Below are 22159 nucleotides of genomic sequence, written 5' to 3'. Positions count from 1 at the left end.
ATAACAGTCACAAATCCTGTATGACTGTTTTTTGTTCAGCTATTCTAGCCTTGGATGCTTGAATTTGACTGACGACCTCATGCTCAACCTCAACATTGAAAAACCGCCAAGTTGCAAAGCGGCAAGATATTTCTGGCTCACAAAAGCTGGAGTAGCTGAAAAACAGCTTAACACAAACCTTTCCCTAACGGTCTTCACCTTATTGGATCATTTTCCTGCGATGTTTTTCATATAAATCTGCATGCGACCATACAACACTCGCTCAACACGACCTTTCTATCATGACATTTTGCTGAAGATAATTTTCCACGCGCTTATTTAACCTTGCAATAGTCTTGGGAGGGCATTGTCCTTGTGTTCTCCGTGTATTAACCCTTGTATCATGACCTCATATAATGTAATGACCTTATATCGAGCTAACCTAGTAAAGGCAAGGCTATGCGACCCATCTGGTTTTACATTGCCGGAGTAAAGATGAGTCACATGAATGGCGGTATTAGTTTCGTTACTTCGACTTCCTTAAGAAACTTTTTGTGGCAACTGAATTAGGTATTTTTCATCATGATAACGCCATTATTGCTGAGGAGCACGGCTCGCTCCCTACGTATTCAGAAACGCTGCGTTGCTGACCTATTCACAAGCTCTGACTTCGCAACTGAAAACTTTGCTAACATTAGGGGCGATACAACACAGATACTGGTTCCGAATATGAGACTGCAATACACATTTTGGTTGTGGTTCTGAAACACAAGCGGGCATGTCACCATCAGCCTAGAGCCACGCCGCGCATGTCGCCGCGCCCGGGCACCGCCGACTCGGCGCGTCAAAGATGACCGGGCATGGGTAACCAACCGTTGGCGACCAAAACACCGGACCGTTCGCCGGTTCCGTGATCATAAAAAAGACATTCGGGGAGGATCAGTTCAGAGGCAGGCTGAGCCAGCCACGCAGAGCGCATGAGCGAATGATCACACGCACGTTGAAAATACGTTGAGAGCGATCGCGTGCATAAAGGGCATCTGTCCCAGACAAAAACCGTTCCGAACCTGAAACAGCTGGCACTGCAGTGCCGCTCTGTATTACAAGAGCCACGCAACGACTGTGTTGTGTTCACGCCAATAGGCAGACAAGGCCAGTCGTCACGCATCTGTCGTGTTGCTTGACTACTTCCTGCTCCAACCATGCTTTTTGTTAACAACAGCCACGCCCGTGGCATGCCTGATCGGGATTGTAGATTTTTGGGCGTCCAGCGTGTATGATACGGACCGCGGTCGTTCACCCGCTGGACGCGGCCCGAGGCTCTCACAGGCTTCCTGGTAGACAAGTGCTGTTAGTGTGGAGCGAAGGTCGGGCGCGAAGATAGCAGTGCTGCACAAACCGCGAACACCACGTACGAAAGCTGGTGAACGGAAGGAAAACGGTGAGCCGGTTGATTACTATGTGTGTCGAGTTCACAATCTGGCGCTGACGTCGCAGAAGCAAAAGCAGAGCTTAGATTATTGACCACGTGGCATCTCGACCGTAAGTGCCACATTAGCCCGTTTGCGTGCGGGGGATTTTTCTTAATTTTTTTCGGTAGTAATCCATCTCATGATATTTAAACATATTAAAGGTCGATCTTGTCATTTTTCCATCCAAACTGATCTCCAGGGCGTGACGCACTTCGGCAATGCTATAATGGGGCCACATGACGCCCATTATCGCGTACTGAAAGCATTTAAATGGCACACTGCACACGTTAATGGGTGTCCCAGCACCTGCACATCGTATTGCACATGAGCCGTAAGTGTCAGTGGCGGATGCAAGACAAGCAGAGAGGGAAGGGGTAGCCTCTGAATCTCCCTCCTTTCAAACAGATCGTTACTAAGCCCATTCCTTACCACGAAGTAGGGAATGGGCTCCATCGGCTTATGAAGAGCAGGGCTCTGGCGATTGGACCGCTACGCTTCGTGGTCCCGAACGTCATTGTCTGTCTGTAACGTTGGTTCGAGGGCTGTGTCATGAGGTACGTTGGAGCTGTCTAAATGGCCAGGAATTGGTGCCAGTGGAATGGGTGGTGGTGAAATAAGGGGCGCTTTGGCCGCTGAAGGGGCGACAGGGGCCTGCGCTCAGGTGCGATCAGTTGGGCCGTCCGGGCCGTCGTATCATCAGTGTTCTGGTCAGGCGACGTGCAGCGAAGTGGAAGCTACCTGGGGCCCGTTCCTCAATGACAAAGGGAAGTTCATTCCCACTTCGAGTAAGCCCATCCAACTTATCTGACTCTACTATTGTATTATGTTATTTGTTTTTATTTTTGTGTTATATATTACATACATTTTTGTTTTCATATTATATCTATTTTCATTTCAATATTCTATTATATTATATATTACTCGACCTATCTGACCACTCTATCTGACTCACCTGTGACGTCACGGTCAAAACCCATTCCTTACCTTGTTAAGAGACGAAGTACGCTTGTTTACAAGTCAGCTATGGCTGTTTACTTAGCAACGCCTAAGAACAGTCGACGTATGGTTCAGGGTCTCGTATGCCATGAAAGCGGAACGCTCTCGACTTTACCTGGAAGAGGTGCTGGATGGCGGTATTTTCAACCGCAGAACTATCCAATAACATTACAAAGGAATGAGGCGCCACTGCTGCGCACCATATCGATATATGGGCTGAATCGACCGACGCTTATTCCTGGCCGCATTTAGATTACAGACGTTCTCGACAGACGCTAATGACGACGTCTTACGTGTCTGATGACGGGGGTAATGACGACTTACCTGAGACGTCACGGGCTGCCACCTCAATGGGCGGAACTGGGGCCTCCTAAGTCTATGAGGAACTGGAACCTGGCGATGCAGTTGAAGCACGTTGTCAACAGGCGTGGGAAGTATCTGGGATAGCCGGGCCTTAAATGTTCAAGACTGGTCAGCAGTCCCAGTCGTCCGACGGAGAGCACGTGGCTCAGTTTGGCACAGGAAGAGGCTTGCCGCCGGCTAGCTGATGAGGTGGCAGCTAGGTCCCGCAATAAGCAGTTTGTTCCCAAGTACAATGATCCGGTGGGATCGCTGTGAAGGTCAAAATAATCGTTATACAATGATGGGAAAACAGGGGCGTGGGTAGGGTTCTCTTGAGGAGTGGAGAGCGCAGTGAGGACATGACGCGCTGTTTTTGTAACTTTTCTGTCGAAAAGAAAGATGCTTGTCTGTCAGCAAGGAAAGTCAGGAAACCTATGGTGCTAAGAGAGCAAATGTGTTTGTTAGGGGATGGGGGCTCCGTCCCTTGGCTGCACCCATGGGTGTAATCACGTACCTGAGACTGGGGGAGACGGATCATGGTTAGAGTGGTCACATGAATGTGAAGGGGACAAACTGGTCTGAAAATTACATTTTGAATGGAAAACGTCGTATGTCCGCTCAATGTTACACCCATGGCTGCTGCACTTACGTATAGGAAGGCAGTTCCGTAAGGTAGGTTCTGGTGCGATCAGACGCCTTTAGTTTTTCCTTTTTTGCGGTCGAGACCGCGTATCAGTTCATGATAATTGAAAGATAAAACCCAAACCCATCTATTTCAATAAACTAGCACGCACAAACCTTGCCCCAGGTGGTTGCATTGACCCGCGTTCCATTTTCTGCCGGCGCTTATTCCTTCTCCCCGCCAGCGTCGTCAGACACCACACCGACGTCTGGTCCTCTAACGCCCACCACGCCCTCGGAGTGCACTACATGTCCACGTCTTGTACTCTGAACCTGAGCCTGCCACGCGCCATCACACGTCACACCGACCGCTGGCGCCCGGCAGTGCCGCCCGACCACGCCATGGTGCTCAGCAGGCCTACAGTGCGCGCGTCATCACACGTCACACCGATCGCTAACCCTCTGACGCCCGGCAGTGCCGCCCAACCACGCCATGGTGTCCAGCAGGCCTACAGTGCGCGCGGCCATCGCGGTGGTGCTCGCCGCCTGCCTCCTGCTGGGCGTGCTCATCGCCACCGGCGTGCTGACGTCACCATTCCGCCGGTCACGTGAGTCTGGCCTTTGGCACGTGAGTCCGGTCACGTGGTGCAGGACAGTCCTCTGAAGCTGTGGCACCGGTCGCCGAATTGTGTTGGTGATGGTCTTATTTATAGTCGGCGAGCAGAGCACTGACTTCGATGGAAGCTCAGTTCCTACTGCTTGCATCTTCTTTCTCGTTGTGACAACCTTCTTTCTAGCCTGAGCAAACAGTGGATCCACCAAATTTCAACTTCAAGGCCAAATTATTATCATGCGCGGGTACACAACCCTTTGGTGTACGAAAGGTTTGCAAAACAAGAGCTTTCGTCCCCCGCCTTGCGTGGAAACTCCTGGGTTTTTGAGTCCCGCTTCCGACGAAGAACTTCATCGTCCTCTGCGGTAGTGGGCGTGGGAGCTGTAGACTCTTCGTGACCTTTATGTCGTTAAAACTCGTTAAAACCTGACGACCATGAAGCACACATTTTCTTGAATTCCAGATGACGGTATGCCGGTAGCGGCGCATACCCATTTTTCAACGCTTTTCGGTAGCGTCGCAGGGCCTTTTAACCTTTGACCTTTAACATGAAGGTCTGGGGCATCAATTCCAATTCGCCCGGCAGATGTCAGGCGGGTACAGGTCTGGCTGCGCGGCTCCCAGGCGACCGAAGGAAATGAAGCGTGCAGCTGCGTCTGGCGCATCGGCTGCCCCAAGTTCAGCTGGCAGACCAACTTCACGTCGCCAGCGTTTCGCTGCGGCTACCAGCCCATGCTGGAAGGGTGGGTGACGGTCTGCTGGCCTCGTTTCGGTCCATGTTTTGGGTTGCGGAGTTCGTACTGGTAACCATCAACTCCTGCTTGGTGCGTTTGCAAGCACAGACCCGGATGCGGGACGATCAGGGAACGTAGCACTCGGATTAAAAAAAAAAGAAAATTCAGTTTCTCGTGATACGATCTTTATCACATGCTGTTTTCAACACTTTTATGTGTTCGTGCTGCAAACTTGAACATCAACAGAGCTTATTGATTGGGAGCCCATCAGTGTGCTGGTCTGTTAACGACTTGCTTTTCACCTGGCCGTGAGTTCTGATTCGTACGTACAAGTTAACTGATCAGCTCCGTTTGCTGAGTCTAACCATTTTCAAGCTAGATTTTGTTTCTCCAAAGTAAAGCAGGACACTAACAAAAAGCTAGCGTTTTCCTGCACTCACTGCTGAATATAATTATGTTCCCCTAGCTCCGGCCACCACCCAACAAAATTATGACGTCCTAATGAAACCTCTGCTCATCAATACGCCATTTTTCAACATCTCCAACACCCGGAACGATGTTACGAGAACATCCACACCTGTGAGCGCCTGTGCCTTTAACCCTCAAAGCAGCCCCAGCACACGGCCACAGAAGACCACCAGACGCCCTTGGCCGAGGGCTGACCCCCTCCCCCGTGGGCCGAGCGGTGCCTGACACCTGCCCCGGCGGCCGCGTTCCAGCCTGGTGACCGAGTGTCTCGCCGAGCGGCGGTCGGAGCGCGGCCGCGATCTGCGGCTGCACGTGGCCGGGCACGTGCGCGAGGCCTTCCTGGTGGACTACATGCGCCAGCGGCTGTGGACCACCGTCGAGCGGCAGACGTGCCGTCTCACCAGGCCGGCCGTCGGGCCGAAGCCGCTGGACGGGAACGGCTCGCTCGAGTATAGCCAAGTGCGGCCCGAGGACGGCGGCGAGTCGTGCGAGGCGGTGCACGTCAGGCCCGGACTGAGACTGGTGAGGCGCGCCGACGGCAGCGGGCGCTGGCCAACGGCGCCGACGCGCTCCAGGCTCTGGTAGCGGTGTGCAGGCGCCTTCCGCGCGGGGAGCCGCCACCACACCGGACCCGCGGACACACCGGACAGCCGACTCGATTTTTCGATTCGATTCGAAAAAATACTTTTAGATTTGCTTGCATGGGATCCAAAGGCTCGCTATTGGTCCTGACTGGCTCCATGCAGTCAGGTTTAGGTATCGTGTACTTGATGACACGACACCACTTGTCTCGGTCGCCAAGTCTCCTGTGACGCACCAAACGCCTTCTCACTGGTCGTTATTGTTAGCCAGTTCGCTTGTCAACTGCGGTAGATTTAGCTACTTTACCGAAGACGATAACCAACGATATAGCTGCTTTGCTAAACTGCAAGTCTAAGTAATGATTTTGTTCACTGAAAGCGCAGAGGGCATGATTGCTGGGTCCCCTCTCAGAGGGCCAGAGCCAAAGCATCAGCTAGGCACCTGCTGGGCTGTGGGCTGTGGGCGAGTGACCTTGGGTCGGTTTCAGGATTACAGGTACGTGGACGTGCTGGGCCCAGACACCTTGGGCTACGTCGACCACCTGATGACGGAGTGCGAGGCTGAGGGCTGCGAGGGCGACATCCTCATCTTCTCGGGCGGCGTCGGTGAGCTGCTCAACTCCACGCTGCTGGACAGCTTCACAGGAGTCAGGTGAGGGAGCTGGGCAGGCCGCAGCGGCGGCGACCGCTGACGCCGGCCATTGGCACCAGGTGTGTGTGTGTGCAAGATTTCACAATGGGGTGGGAGTCAACACTAAAAAGCAAGATTGTTGAGTAGCCGAGTGTATTCTTCTTGATTCCTGGCGTTCTGTTTCTCGATCTTTCTTATTTTTACGTGTCTGTCTGCAATTTTCAACCGTCAACATTGGATGACATACGTTTTGGAACATACCACAAATTTAGTAGGGGGTGGAAGAGCGCACGTGTCCCCAGGATTACTGTGTACGTGCGGCCCTGCGTGCCAGCAAGTGTCCACCAACTGGTCGTCACGTGTAGATCACATTGAGCATAGACAACACTGTGCTAAGGTAACCCTGACATTGTTGATACGGTTCATTTTCATGTCAATTTTACCATAGTACAGTTGAGCAGCAAAGCGAAAGCATGGACCTAGTAGACTTACCCATGCATGAGAGCCGTTTGTATGCCATGCGTGCATGCCCGACCTATTGCGATACAGCATTGGCCGAATCACTGTAAAACCCTGTAGGCCAGGCGAATCAGGACCCATCCGCGTGCATGCGTGCAGCATGCGTGCAATTTTAGCCTACGGGAGCTCTCCATCATAACTGGAGACATTTTTGTTAGGAATAAAGGTGATTAAACGCATGCCATAACTTACGCATTCTAAAACAAGAAAGAAGGAACCACTAACATTTACCGCAGGCCATCTACGATTTAAAGAGGTTTCCCGTCGTCGAAACACGTTTTCAAACGCACATCAGCTTATACTCGTTTCAGCGTTATTTGTCACCGCCATCCGAGAGATACACATCCAATTCAAACAGTTTCTGACGATATTTTAAAAAAAGAGAAGAAGATAGGGAGGAAAAAGAGAGATCAAAAGTTCATTAGAACCCGTTCACACGATACAAACAGCGAATGACTTGATAATTAAAGGTAACGAACACTGCATGCTAATACTCCATTGGTGATTAAGTTGATCGAGCCGTGAATGAACCGATCACAGCTGCGCGGCGTTTTAGTTGGCCACGTGACGGGGTCTGGAGGCGAGATTCCCCACCCCCCGCAAAAAAAAAACGGAGCGGAGGACTGCTTTACAGTCGACTCTTTGTGTAAGTCGGCTCTTCGTTGACTAGTCACCTGAGCGCGCTGACGTCTTTTGCCGGACAGACGGTTCCAGAGGCAATATAAGCGACTGCTGCCGATGTTCATCGACCTGGTCTCAATTCACAAAATGGAGGTGGTCGTGAAGATTCACGAGCCTGTGACGGACGAACTCATACCGGACAACTCTATGGTGCGAAACGACCTGCTGCAAGAGTACAACGCGCTCATCATGGAACAGACGTAAGAATCACACCTTTCAGTAGGAGTGCAACACGCTCATCGTGGAACAGACGTAAGAATCACACCTTTCAGTAGGAGAACAACACGCTCATCATGGAACAGACGTAAGCATCACACCTTTCAGCAGGAGTGCAACACGCTCATCATGGAACAGACGTAGGAATCACACTTTTCAATAGGAGAACAACACGCTCATCATGGAACAGACGTAAGCATCACACCTTTCAGCAGGAGTGCAACACGCTCATCATGGAACAGACGTAAGAATCTCACTTTTCAGCAGAACAACAAGCTAATCATGGAACAAACGTAAGAATGACACCTTTCAGCAGGAGTGCAACACACTCGTTATGGAACAGACGTGCGTAATGCACACTCTGCTGAAGCACAATTCACTTATCACAGTTTTATGAAATGGCAAGAAGGCGGATGACGCTAGGATGTCGAAACCTTGAAGCCTTCACTGGCACTCTTGCTGTCTTCACGCTTGGCTATAAATGTCTCGAAAAGAGCAGTTGTTTTCCCTCTCTCATACGTGATTACACATTTTAATAGCATATTTGATATATTGTTTCAAAGATTGTGACGTTTCTGATAGGGTCAGCATTCATTATTTCAAAGTCAAATTTTAGGCAGAACACATCACTAAAAAGCAATCACTGATTGTTTTGATCAGAACAACGCATTGTCATCTAGGCATCTATGTAAGTGTGACCACACATGTACCTATTGTTTTGGCCTATTGTTTTCTAGCTCTGGTTTCCGTAGACCGATGGCCGTCGCTCCGCCCCTCATGCTCTGTCAATCCCTTCACATGCATTGTCCCATTAGGGGACACAGCGATTAGGGGACCCAGCTGGTGGAGTAGTTAGGAGCTTGCGGAGCTCATGATCGGCGTATCTTGGCTCAGTTCCCGCCGCGGAGGGCTGTTCCGACCGTGGAAAACTCTCCCGACCACGCTTCGTACCCATGTGTCGATACAGCGGCGCGTCGGTGCGTCGACAGACATACCGGTGGACAGCGGCGCGTCGGTGCGTCGACTGACAGCCCAGTTGACAGCGGCGCGTCGGTGCGTCGACTGACACCCCGGTTGACAATGGCGGCTCTGTTTCAGAATGTCGACGCCCGTGGAGGTGTGGACCTCGCACATGATCATGAAGCTGCATCACATCGAAGAGTGCGACCTACAGGCCAACAGCACGACACCCAACGAGGACCGCTGGCGCTGCGAGGAAGAGTTGGTGGCGGGGGATCAGTGTCACGACGAGTATTTCGACACCATCTTCAACAAAGTGTGCGAGACATATATCAAAATGCCTCTGAATCCATGCTGCAGCGCATAATGCCTATTGTGAAACCGGGAGAAATATACCGGCATCACTTGCAGGGAGTGACGGTCAAAGAAAGTGACCACGTGTTTCGTAAAACTTGCCATAAGCCCTGCGGTTGCGTCGAGGAAGAACAACTTGCCGGGACTAAGGCTGGCTTGTTGACAGGTGCAATGCATAGTCGGAATACTCAGTAAATGTGGTCAAATTTGGCTAACTATTGGCATTGTTCGAGATGTTCTTATGTGGTGTTGCGTTTTTGTGTTCGGTTTCTTATTGTTTACTACAGGTCATTGTCGCGTGTGTCAGGAAACCAACGCATCTTTAGCATCGGAGAATCGTCGCCTTGAAGGGCGCAATAAAGCGGCGCATTACGACATTTTGTTCTTATGGAAACTATTCTTACGGTCCCGTAAATTTCCTCAGGCCCTAAATCTCATATTTTCACAAAATTCGGCATGATGCTTTATCACCGAGCTCAAAGCCTTCCCTGGAGGGAATCCTGGCTGCGCCCCTATCCACTTTCACGTGACTCAGTGCAGCAGCCAGTGACACGATTGGTCCCTCCATCAATTCGCATGGCGCAGCTTTGTCGTCAGCAGAAATGACGCTATGCCACCTGCTATTGAGAGCGCAACCGAGCACCCCGCCACTACTCATCGAGGCTACCAAACCGCATCATCTTTTTATTCTCCTGCTATATTTTTATTTATATTTCTCCGGCTATATGTCTGCTATCGCCGCTCAACTTTCATTGTAAAGATAAACAGCTCCATTTAAAGGGAATAGCCATAAACGGGCAAAATGGCTATAAACTATGGGGCCTCGTGCGAACATGCGAGTATACTTATAGGTGTGAAATTGCGCTGAAATCAGATGAAAAGACACAACTGCAATGCAATATGTTTGATTTCCGATATGAGATCGGACATGATTTGAGTTAGCAAAAAACGGGAGTGGATATTTTAGTATTTTAAGATATTTATACGGGAGTATTTTAAGTTGTATTTGGTGAACGATGACATTGAAAAATAAATTAGATGATATATATATATATATATATGTATATGTATATATATATATATATATATATATATATATATATATATATATATATATATATATATATATATACATATTCTGGGAAATAAAGAGATGGACATGAAGATAGACAAAGTTTTATTTAAATCATCACACACGATCATAGTCTATTGATCAAAGCACTCATGTGATCGTGTGAGCTTATGGGAGGTGCACTGATATACGCATGGACGGAGGGAAGAGGACGGGGCGCTAATGGGGAGGAACGGAGGCATAGCAAGGCAGGGAGGGGGATGTTTTGCGGCGGCTTAACACGGGCCCGGGTGGCCGACTAGATACCCTTCGCTTGGGTGGTGGTGAGGGGGGTCAATTTGCCCCCCCCCCTGAGATCTTGGGGAACTAAGAAGGCTGGAGACACCAAATCTACAGGGTGTCTTGACCTGTACGTGAGCTCATTTAGATCAAAGTTTGAGCTTTCTAGGTAATGACCTTCAGGTCAAATAAGGTCAAACAAGGTCAAATTTTCAGTTTGGTTTCTAAGGTGCCCCCAGAATCTAGGCAACTGTTTCTAAGCAAAAGGTCGCAAGCCCTTTTAAGGTCAGTGACCTTGTTTGACCTTTTTAAGGTTATGGTGACCAAATCATACAAGACTGCTCTGAGCTTTACACTTGAATAAGCGACAAAGATTACACTAGGCAGTATGTTCCTAAAACAAAATGGCGACCCGGGTCATCTTAGGCCAATGACCTGTTCTGACCTTTAAGAAGTCAATGGAAGATGTGTAATGCGGTTCCTGTCATCAATAAATTCGAAATGAGCAACACAAACTATCCCACACAGCAAGCCCTAGATTAATATATCAGGTCGGTTTTGACCTTGGTCTGGCCTTCATACATGACCTTAGGTCAGCGTTGTTTGCTCATTCAATATCTGTGGTGCCAAAGAAAGCATCTCAGAGATGTATGGCTTTGTCAAACACTCCGTTATTGTATCAGATTGGACGATTCCCTAGAAATTGCCTTCGCTGAAACCATGGCCCGACTGTGACCTGCCATAGGTCAGCGACCTTACAAGGTACATCTAAATTTTTATGTTAAAGGATCCGCTATTCAATTGCTACAGCTATGCAAAATTTGGCGCGGCTGCGCCGCGACGTTCGGAAACTATTCTGGAAAAGCCTTCCGGGGGTCAATGTGACCCCCCACCCGAGCGCGTGTTAATGCATATTAATGCATGTTAATATTAAGTAGCTCCCCAGTGCAGTCGCAGATTATGTTAAAACCTATAGGTTTTAAAGTATGTCATATTTCAAAGCTTAACGCCATTAACCTGGGTCCGGAAAGTTTTGTAAGTGTTCGCTGAAGTTCAACCCCGGTACAACGCACCAGGAAGGGAAAGATATGCTAACTGCATATCTATATTAACTGCATCGCTTTGCCTGAACTGTTTCCAACATTAGCAAGTTACCTCATATTTCCAAACACAAACTTTCGCCTTAGAATTGGCCTTAACCATTGGATCGATATCAAACGCATATTAAGAAGCCAAATTTCTGAGTGCAAACGTTTATTAAGGATTATTAAGGTTCTCCCCACATTCGATCCACTTTCTTCCCAGAGTTGGGGGCTGCAGCCCGAGTTGTGAACTGAAGCCAAGTTGGGGGGGGGGGGGGGGGGGGAGGAGGGAGGCTCCCAACTGAATAGTAAACTACGCTCCTGCTCCGAATCATGTTAATCTTGGGAGACTTTTGACGCTTCTGGCATATGGAGCACATCAGCTTTTCTTCCCCGCCAAGCACCGCTTCCTCGGTGAAAGGTCAAAGCAGTCCTGCAAGCGCACCTGGCCCATCATGGATGGGATCGGCAGGCGCAGGTCCCAGATCCGGTCAAACGTCACGGACGCGTGGCCGCACACCGCGCACCGCAGCGTGGACTTGGGCTGTCCGACAAACAGGTGAACGAACTTGGCGTCCTTCAGGAGAAGGAAATGCTTCCAGGCCTATAGCGGTCCTGGCTAGCACCGAGGCCGCCATCGATGTAGGTGGCTTTGGGCTTGGGTTGGTTGTTGAAGCGGTCCACGTCCTCGTGCAAGCCCTCCAGCAGGTATCTGAGGAACTCTTGTGCGTCCTACTGCTGATAGCCCGTGAATTCCGCAAACCGCTGGAATTGTATTGTCGATGAGGGCGGTGGTCAGCGCCCAGTTGGCGGAGGTGGTCGTGTTGATGTTTCTCGAGTACTCGCCTCGTAGAATGCATTCATGCTGGGCGCGACGGTGCTCAGACATTGCGGCACTGCTTTCATGAAACATGTATTGTCGATGTTCCGGAATCCCGTAAGGCCGAGCTGCCGTGTGGTAGGCTGTGGGCTACCTTCGAACCGTTTGATTTCAGGTCGAGGACGGGCGAAATAATTAAATTCATAGGTCATTCATGCTTAATTCCTCTGCAACACTACATGCTATCGGAAAGGTGGCAGCAATTCGTGCTTTACTGGCGGTCGAAATTGGTATTTGACTGCCGGTCGAAAGAATTAAATTCATAAGCTATTCATATTCCATTCTTCTGCAACACTACATGCTATCGGAAAGGTAGCAGCAATTGGTACTTGACTGGCAGTGTATCAGCGGGATCGCAAGGCGAATTTAAATTGAAACTTGCTGTGCCAAAGCTTTGCGGCAAAAGCTTTGCGGTGCCGAAGCCTTGCGGATATGACAGTCATAAGTCTTGCGACCACGTTAGAGACAACATGGCCGGCTCGAAATTTCGGCATGCAAAAGAAGACTCGGCGATGGTTAGCTGAGAATTGAGCGCAGACGGCGTTTGAACTTGACACGGCGTATTTGCACGCAGTGCCATCAACAGTCGAACCGCTTTATTACTTACACATTCGAGTGATATCAGCTAACACTGCATGACTATGAACTTGGCATATAGCATGTGTTGTGGCCGTTCAAAAATCACGCTAGAGTTAATGCTGCCACGCCCACGACCAGTGGTGAGCAAATGTGTTTATTTTCTGCATGCCATGCTGGGCGGCGTAGGCCCGATTATAACTTCACTGACCGTAAAAGGCAGTCGTCAGTCACCGTGCGCTGAGATATGTCGCAAAAAACATTTTGACAACGGAATACGACCACTTTGACCAAATCTGCGGAAATCGCGACCGCCGACCGTCATACCAGTAACATGGTGCTCGCGGAAGTTCCCTGGGCCCACAGCCCAAGCGAGCTAGCGGGCCGCTTCTTACCTCAATGGCAGTGCGGTCGTTAAGTTGCGTTGCCATCAGGCACGGGCGCTGAGGCCCCAATGCCGTCTGTCCGGGTCGCGACGGTATCGTTTTCCATCCTGCCCGGATACTAACTATGGTTCCGGCGTGTTGCGTTCCCGAAGGGCCATTTTTAGGCCGGTTGGATTTAGGTGGGTAATGACGGATTTACCAGTATTGTTTAGTATTGCGCGTTTTGTTTTTCGATAGTATTTCACGTTTATGCCCGTTCGTATTTCTGTATCTAAAGCCGGTTATTTCCGTTCGTAACCGGTATTCGTTGACCATTTATGCCCGTTCGTATGCTGGTATCGGACGGCCGCCGTTGACAAGTACGTCGTACGCAAGCGCAATCGTGTCCTCTGATCCTCCACAAGTGGCGTCGTGTCTTATGATCCCCAAAGGAGCTGATCCCCTTGTGCACTGAGAAAGCGAGAAATTGAGCAAAACGAATGTATGGTGGGGCGACTTCTGGTGGTACTACGTCCATTGATCCCCATATAACAGTTGTAAGAGACGCCTCGATATGGCATAGAGAGCATGTACTCATTTGTAACCTAGACTTGGGACTAACTGTTGCTAGACTTGGAAATCAAGCAACAAAACCGATCGCTATGCTGCCGTGCGAGCTCACTAATATGCAAACTTTCTGTGTTCTGATATCCCGTGAAAAGGTATCTTAGATCATGTCTATTGTTCAAATGTGTACCTTATTCATCTTCGGCATTAGTTGTATGTGAGTCAGATAAGGAAATTCAAGGTTCGCTATGACTTGTTAAGTGTGTGACAAATTTTGCATTGTCATAACAACATTTATTAAAAGGAATGCTCCCCATTTGAAGATACTGAAGCAAGGACCAGCCATGATGAAATGAGACCAATGATAACTATAAATATATCTTAACGTGGAAAAAACTATCTAGACAACACAACTTTCCTTTAAAAAAACACACTTCTTAATACGTCATTGTTTGATTACGCCATCATGCCTTGTGCAACGTTGATCGAGAGCCAACTGACGGCCGTTTTATCTGGAAGTCGTGCTCACGAACGCTAGATGCGGACGACTCGACAATCATATTTTTCTCGGCCCTGCTCGCCGCATGACTTATGAAATGGCAGGATTTGACTGGCATTCTTATGGCGTCATGGATGCCTGGGTGACCTTAAAATAGTCTTCCCGTAAAAGTCTGCACATTTTTGCAGGGTGAGTAGTTTAAAAATTAGAGAAGTTTACGTCTTAATAAGGGCAGCGCTGCGAAATGCAGCCAATGATCTTTCAGATGGCTATTTCAGCCCAAAACCCAATACAAATGTGGAACACTCCCTTTAATAAGCGCCGCGGGAGCTTCAGTGTGTTCCTCTATGTACAGTCAGCATGTGCAGCGTTTCCTGACACGGCTGGCTACGTGTCCACAAGGTTTGGTGCCCAGAGGGGGCATCGAATCTGATAATGAATGGGCACCAAACCTTCATTTAGGAGCCACGTAACCTTCATTTTCAAGAGGCGTCGAGTTCCAGAACTGTCACAAACGGCCCCAATCGCATTTTCGAGAGACCCCAAGTTCAGGAGACACCACAAGGTCCCTTGACGAAATCCTGCATCGGCCACTCGGCGAAGGAGCACCAAAACCTTCAGCTCGGGACGCCCTAGTCTTTATTTTCCTGAGGTGCCGTATTTTAGGGAGCATCACAAAGGGTCCCAAAACGTCAGTTCTTAAGAAACAAAACATTCCAGGGACACCCCAACGTTCGTACCTTTCGGTGCACGAAATCCTGGCTCAGCCCACTCGGCTCATAGATGACAAGTACCGCGCAGCTCACCGTACTACGTGGAACACATTGTCCCACCCGCGGGGCGGGATGTACAGTCGGACAATTTGATGAACAACTAGAAATGACGCCCATTATATATAAAGTTATACACACTATTACGATGATAATATGTACGTAAAAGATCAACGTTTTACCGCGTAGTGTCAAAAGCTCAAAAGTTATTTTTATATTATCGCAGTACAAAGAATGCAACAAATGACTTATCGTACAGCACAGTTTTTGCCTTTAATTTTCGTTGCACGGTTAGCGACCTTCAAAATGAAACTTTTGGTTGGTTTCGCCGTGCGTAAGACAATGATGGCTAGCCATTCGAGTCGTGCTGTCGTGCTCAACTTGGATGGTGTTTAGGAGCCAACTTTGACTCATTTTGCCATATGTTCTCCGAAACACTGAGCTCAGAATGGTAGGATCCATGACTCCCTGGGCTCCTCCCTTCATGAAATCCTGGATCCGCCCTGTCGTTTACGCTGGGTGAAACCCCGCCTGGTTACGCTGTCAAGTGGAACATCTCAAAAAGGAACGCCCGTTTAGCACCTAATTGAGCCAGCGATGCAAAGCAAATGAGAGGTGTGTTCTGTAAACATTTTTCGCGCGCCACGGTACGGCGCTCGCGTAGCCATTCCGCGGTTGGTATGGTGCGGGCGGTAGGAGAAGTAGACGGGCGCCGCTCTTGGCGCGGGCCTCGGCTGCGCGCGGCACCAAGGTTAAACTGATTCGAAGACTTCTCGCTAGGTGGCGGGGTTGGCTGTCGACCGCGCTGGCCCGGGATGTCGAGGTCGGCCATCGAGCGCTGAGGGAACTCCGAATCAGGTGTTCCACGTGCCATGGCTGGCTCGTGCGCATGTACAAGGGAAAAGCTCGTTTCATTCCGGTGAAATGAGTATCTCGGCTTGTTTGGTAGTTTCGTTGGGGTTTTGAGCTTGTTTGGTACCGATGTATGTTTTGGTTCAATGAGTTCTCTTTGTCGTGCACTGAGAGCCGATTGCATGTGTGCATCACGCAAAACACATGAAGGCGTGCCCTAATAAGCCTTTTAACGATCAGCAATGGGCATTTCGTGACGCACCGTTCCTTAACCCCGCTGAGTGTGCACTGAGTGCACAAACAACATTAAGCGCATTGTTTGCTCAGCATCACCTATCATTTGGGAATCGCCAATGCTCTCCCTGCTGGAAACCTGTCTGGAAAGTGATTGCGGTGTTGAATGCATTTTTTCTTCGCTAGTTGGATAATATTAAAAGTTTGACCTACAAAGGTCTCGGTACGTGGCCGTCTAAAACACGTCTCCAGTTCAATGCACACGATTGCCACCATGTAGTGATGTGAGTTTATTGTACAAACATGTTTCTGGTATGATCACGCTTAACGTACAGCAACAATGCGGCCCACCTCACCAAAACACTACGTGTGCATAACAACACAGACGGCTCGGCCGCAGACCACGCAGCGTTCGACTCTTCTCAAAACCATGGCACATGACATTATCATCTTCAACAGCACACATTCACCAATCACAACCAGCAGCCACCGCCATATTGGATGGGTCAAACCACACTGCGCCGCCATCTTGGATGCGTCATACGCTACGTGCGCCATCTTGGATAGGTCATACCCTACACTTCCCCTTGTTGGATAGGTCATACCCGACGCTTCGCCATCTGGGATGGGTCAAACCACACAACGCCGCATCTTGGATGGGCGGTACCAGAAAACATCGCCATCTTGGATGGATGACTCCAGAAAACACCGCCATCTTGGATGGGTTATAAATGCATGACGTCTACATGCATCTGTCATTGTTTGGATTAAAGAGAGCCGCTGCCACAGCCAATGTTCCCCTTTTTGCCTTGCCAAGATCAATCCCTTTCATTCAGTGTGAAAGTTCAGAAACATTGAAGGAGATGACGGTGGTTATCTTTTCAAAACCAGTTGTGTTCATTTTTTCCGAAGTCACGTTACAGCCGAACGTAAATCCCCGTACTTTTTGATAATGCGTCTGCTGACAGAATCCGCGGCTGATTTACACATCTAAGACCATTCCAAATCACATTTGCCCCTCTCGGATGGGGAGAGTATGTACGACTATTCTTAACCACGTCCTACGACCCACAAGCACCACGTGGCATCCAACATCACTAGACATGCTGACTCACTACCGGGCTCGGCCCATCACTGACTCAAAGACTTCAGGTGCATCACCGAAGTAATTTTTGATTTTCCTGCATTCGTATTGACTTGAGCGTACGTGTCAAACTGATGCACACTGCTATTCCTTACAGGATGGTTATTTTAAATAGCCCACCAAGAGAAGTAAAAAGTTTTGATATCATCTTCAACTTGACTTTTACAAATATTCAATGAGAGGGGTACCATGGAGGATTTGGCGACGAAGATGACAACCGTAGCGCTACCAACGGGACTACAGGCAGCCTTCTCCTGAAAGCCATCGCGTAGGATGCTTAGCTTTCATTCACACGTAGCAGGCTTATGGTTTGATTTAATACCAGCTGAATTTTGATTTGTGCTCAGTGCCCCGCACTTATCACAGAATACAACACACTCGCTTCCACACACGTGCCGGCCATTGCCGAGCGAGCAGCATCCGTACACTGCCTGCGGTCCCGGTCAGCAGGGTACCCATCCTTCCACTCCATACACACCCGCCCCCTCCCCCTCCCCCCTGGCTGTGCCGCCTGGCGGTAGACACTAGCCGCGTTTCAATCCAGTCAGCAAGCCAGCCTCATTCCGCTCAGAAAACCCCTCCAATGGCGGCAACGCGAGATGGAACATGCACATTTCAGACCGGACGTGGCCAACTCTAACGTCTTGGGTAGCCTAAGATTGGATCCGAAATAACCATTTCACAGGTATTTTGATGCAAGTAAGTGTGGACTAAAATCGGTCGGCCAATTCCCAGGAAATTATTTCCTTTCAACGTTTGCTAATTTCTGCTTCTCTTCTGTTGAGGGGACGTGGTAAAACGCTTTCGAGGTATCACTGTAGTTTGCCACATGCAACTGGCTCATTGGCAACTAAAATTCCCGCATGTACCCACTGCGATGCTACCCAGCTTGACCCCACTTACCTAAAATTGCTCATTCGGTGCATTTGAAGATGCAATGACGCACCCCGAAACGAAGTCCCACCAGTTTCCCTTCACAGGCAACGAACATTGCATTATCACTGAAACTCTGCGGTTTGATGGATGGAATTTCTCTAACAGCGCCCACTGGGCATACAGCTACTTGTGAGCTTGAAACAACAGGGCGAGCCTTGAGCCCACCGCGACACCCCCATGCAATCGGCTACGGAGAACACACTCGGACCCCACGCTGGGACAGCGTGCCAATGTGCTGACAACGCGCTACCGGACAGACGCCGTCTGACGCTTTGACCGGCGCACCGACCCGCGACCAGCCGGCATCTCACGCCTCACGAACCTAACGCGAGTAACTCGACAGTGGCTCACCACCTTTGTACCGCAGGAAGAGTAGGCCGCTAGCGGCGAACTTTAAAGCCAGCCAAGTTTAACTGGAACCTGGTCGACACGGGGATGCCCACACTCCTACGCGCGCCGTCATTAGTCTACCGTGTTTCTAGTATCCTACCGACAGGCAAGGAAAATGAACTGGCAACATGTTTGGCCCCTCCTCGACAGGGGCGCCAGGGAGCATGAGGTTCTGCGGTGGCACGGCACGCGTTAACGCCCGCACGAAACACGATTTGTGTAGATTGAGCTATACTGCCTGGCACAAATTTTAGATGCCCAGTGCACTGCATGCGTCGAAATCAGGCAGATCTCAGAGTCCAAAAACAGCAGATCACTTTCCATCTGTGGCAAGTACAAGAACGACACGCTGCCCCATTCCCGCGGCCTTTCGAGGCCGCCGGCCGGCAGCAGGCCCTGACAGGTGGCAGGGTCGCCCGGCAGCCGCCCGCAGCGCCCTCCCCCGCCTCAGGCCATCACAGCGCGCGGCGTCGGCGGCCTCCTCAGCCTTGACTCCAGCTCATGAGAGCGTCGTCGCCGGACGCCTGCGGGTTGGACGAGGTGGGCGGCGTGAGCAGCAGCGGCAGGTCGCAGGGCAGCTCCAGCGACAGGTCGGCCCCCGCCATCTGCGGTGTCACCTCCATCGTCGGCTGCTGTCGGCCGCGGGCGAAGCCGGTCAGCCGTCACGCCGGCCAGGGGTCACGCCGGTCAGGGGTCACGCCGGAAAGGGGTCACGGTGTTCAGGGGTTACGGCAGTGTTCAGGGGTCACAGCGGTCAGGGGTCACAGTGTTCAGGGGTCACGGCAAAGTTCAGGAATCCCGGCAGTGTTCAGGGGTCACAGTAATCAGGGGTCACGGTTGTTCAGGGGTCACAGCGGTCAGGGTCACACCGCTCAAAGGTCGCGGCGGTGTTCAGGGGTCACGGTGTTCAGAGGTCACGGCGGTCAGGGGTCACGGTGGTCAGAGGTCAGTGTGGTCAGGGGTCAGGGCGGTGTTCAGGGGTCACGGTGTCAGAGGTCACGGCGGTCAGGGGTCACGGTGGTCAGAGGTCAGTGTGGTCAGGGGTCAGGGCGGTGTTCAGGGGTCATGGTGTTCAGAGGTCACGGTGGTCGGGCCTCCCGGCGGGTACAGGCCAAGATAGGCAGCACTGGCCAACTAAATCGTGTCAAGTGTTAGGGCGGTCACGTCTGACATGTCGGCAGCCGCTTTGTTCAAGCAATAATTGGAGCCACGTCTGCGCGAATGAGCACATATATGGCCCCCCAAAAGTCCGGAACATAAACATATGACATCTGTCGTGTAGTTAGACACTGTCATCCTGCCTCACCTGTGCCATGTAATGCCTATTAAGTAATACCTCTTGAGAATGTAGCGGATAATCTGCAAAAAATATTCACTTAGTACATATCCCGGAAAATGTAAGCCACGTTACGCAAGGCCCACCATGGCTCTCATACGCCATAACGCACGGAGTGAGAACTCGTCTTTTCAATTAGTTTATGTTGAAGAGCAAAATGTATCAATGCGAGAGCAAGGCTGGTTTCCAAGAATCCATCAACGTTCCGAGCCGTACCATATTCTGAAGCAGAAGCAGAAAGCAGGGAGCTGCCACACAGTGGCCAATCCCGAAATCATATAACCATTGTTGACAAGCTCAATAGTCACCAACGTTGGTACACGTCATAACATGTGGGTTTTACAGTCGCATATTTAATGTGCCTAGCAAGGTATTTTCTTGCGAACGGGCACCGCAAAAAGCAAATCCAGCGCCCGTTCGTACGCGCAGGTTACATCGCGCGCATTATACATTCAAAATTCAAATCCACCATTCAGCATTCAATTCCACAGGAAACAAAATCTTGAATAGCTTACATACAGCACTTTTAACACCAGATATTGGCCTTTCAAAGAACCTCACCCCACCTGACAATGCATGAGCCGCCGCCTCTCTTACCTGGCAAATATGACTGCTGCGGCGGCGCTGGGTGCATGAACACGTCCTGCTGGAACGGCATCGACAGTGGCGCCGCCGCCGGCTGAAACTGGCACGACTGCCGCACCGGGTGGCCGTACGGTGGCGAAACTGTCTGCCCGTTGGGCGCCGGTCCGGGCGCCGGCGGCGCGGGCGGCGACGCATAACACTGAGCGGACGACGCGCCGGCAAACGCGCCGCATGCGTTGTACTGAGCGGAACCGAGTTCATTGGTCTGGTCGCGGGGCGGCGCCACCAGCGAGCCCGGCGACGGATAGGTGGCGCTACTGAACTCGCTGGTGGCCGGACTGGGCCCGCCGGCCGCCGGATCGGGCCAATGTTCGCTGCAGTCGCTCAGCAGGCTGTGCAGATCACTGTCCGAATACGTGTCCACGCACAGCGGTGCCAGTGCGCCGCTATTATGACTAGGCAGCGTCATGTCCGGGCAGGCGGCGCTAGACGCGGGCGGCGGCGGCGGTGGCGGCGGTGGAGGAGGCAGCGACTGCGGCGGCGGAGGAGGAGGCGGCGGCGACGACGACGACGGCTCGGACGCCAGCTCGGTGATGGTGACACCGCCAGCGCCCGGAGCGCTCCAATTGAGCGGCGGTGGCGCCGCCGCCGCCGCCACGTCCGGCGCCGGCAGCACGCTACGGCTGAAGTCGGCCAGCGTTTGGAATATGCAGATGTTAAACTCCTGCGAGAATGGCTCGCTCAGCTGCGTGGGGCCGTCCACCAAGGTGTTCAGCTGGCCCATCATCGGGCCCATGATTGCCTGAAAGTCGTCAGAGTCGTTTGAAAGATGTCGCCCGGACGAACACGGAGGTATGATGACGTCAGCGACCGGTCGGTAAGCGGAGCAGCGCCGGCACGGCACGCTTAACAAAGCGAACAGAGCACAGCCAACAGTGCCATCTCCCAAAACCGCGTAGCAAAACCCGTCAGAGAGGATTTCTTTCCAGGACCAATTTCCTATTCGTGTCCCTAGTGGCTGGCAGAAGTCTCCAGCCACATGCTCCATGCGTAGGGGATTTGCTCAGCTTAAAATTCATAGATGAGCAAACCAATGCAAAATAACAAGCAAAGGACGAGTCTGGAAACCGAAAACATCACACAGGGGTTTCAGGCTTATTGTGCAGAGGCATTGGAGCTGGCAACACCAAACATGAGTATACATTTATTGCGGTAGTTCAATTCTACCGCTTCACCACGAATACCTGCCTCTGCTGTGAAGAGCTCTTCCATGCGATTCGGACAACCCAACCCTCACGATGTTCGCCGAACATCACGGCATCGTCCGCACCGAGTAAAAATACACCGGGACATCATCCGGGTAGCAACTGCAACGCTCACTGAACCTGAAGCCGGTTCAGATTTCGCCAGAGGCGCAGGGGTCTG

At 50.9% G+C, this 22159-nt stretch overlaps 2 protein-coding genes across 2 annotated transcripts in view; one reads left to right on the top strand and one right to left on the bottom strand.

Annotated features, from left to right (window-relative positions):
* The first annotated feature begins 1318 nt into the window (after positions 1-1318).
* On the top strand, positions 1319-9542 carry LOC119091840 (uncharacterized). Its single transcript, XM_037214736.1, has 7 exons — positions 1319-1420; positions 3887-4018; positions 4610-4766; positions 5477-5747; positions 6295-6458; positions 7661-7837; positions 8952-9542. Exons 2-7 carry the CDS (start codon positions 3904-3906, stop codon positions 9178-9180), a joined length of 1113 nt encoding a protein of 370 aa, XP_037070631.1. The 5' UTR covers positions 1319-1420; positions 3887-3903; the 3' UTR covers positions 9181-9542.
* A 7765-nt stretch (positions 9543-17307) lies between these two features.
* The window catches only part of LOC119092373 (uncharacterized protein C6orf132 homolog), a 19719-nt gene continuing 14867 nt past the window's right edge, over positions 17308-22159 (bottom strand). Inside the window, exons 6-8 of the mRNA XM_037215337.1 lie at positions 20747-21536; positions 20120-20172; positions 17308-19445 (exon numbers count right to left, since the gene is read on the bottom strand). Coding sequence (XP_037071232.1) covers positions 19296-19445; positions 20120-20172; positions 20747-21536 — 993 coding nt within the window. The 3' untranslated portion in view covers positions 17308-19295. The remainder of the gene's footprint in view (positions 19446-20119; positions 20173-20746; positions 21537-22159) is intronic.

This window comes from Pollicipes pollicipes, unplaced genomic scaffold (genome assembly GCF_011947565.3).
Source record: "Pollicipes pollicipes isolate AB1234 unplaced genomic scaffold, Ppol_2.1 Scaffold_3447;HRSCAF=4054_pilon_pilon_pilon, whole genome shotgun sequence".
Classification (NCBI taxonomy): domain Eukaryota; kingdom Metazoa; phylum Arthropoda; class Thecostraca; order Pollicipedomorpha; family Pollicipedidae; genus Pollicipes; species Pollicipes pollicipes.
The sequence above is the reverse complement of the archived record's forward strand: the minus strand, read 5'-3'. Positions and strand labels throughout refer to the sequence as shown.

Coding starts and splice junctions, on each gene's coding strand:
- LOC119091840 (XM_037214736.1), top strand. CDS start 3,904: ATGGTGTCCAGCAGGCCTACAGTGCGCGCGGCCATCGCGGTGGTGCTC. Junction 4,767..5,476: donor TACCAGCCCATGCTGGAAGG/GTGGGTGACGGT, acceptor GCCGCGTTCCAG/CCTGGTGACCGAGTGTCTCG. Junction 6,459..7,660: donor GACAGCTTCACAGGAGTCAG/GTGAGGGAGCTG, acceptor TTTGCCGGACAG/ACGGTTCCAGAGGCAATATA.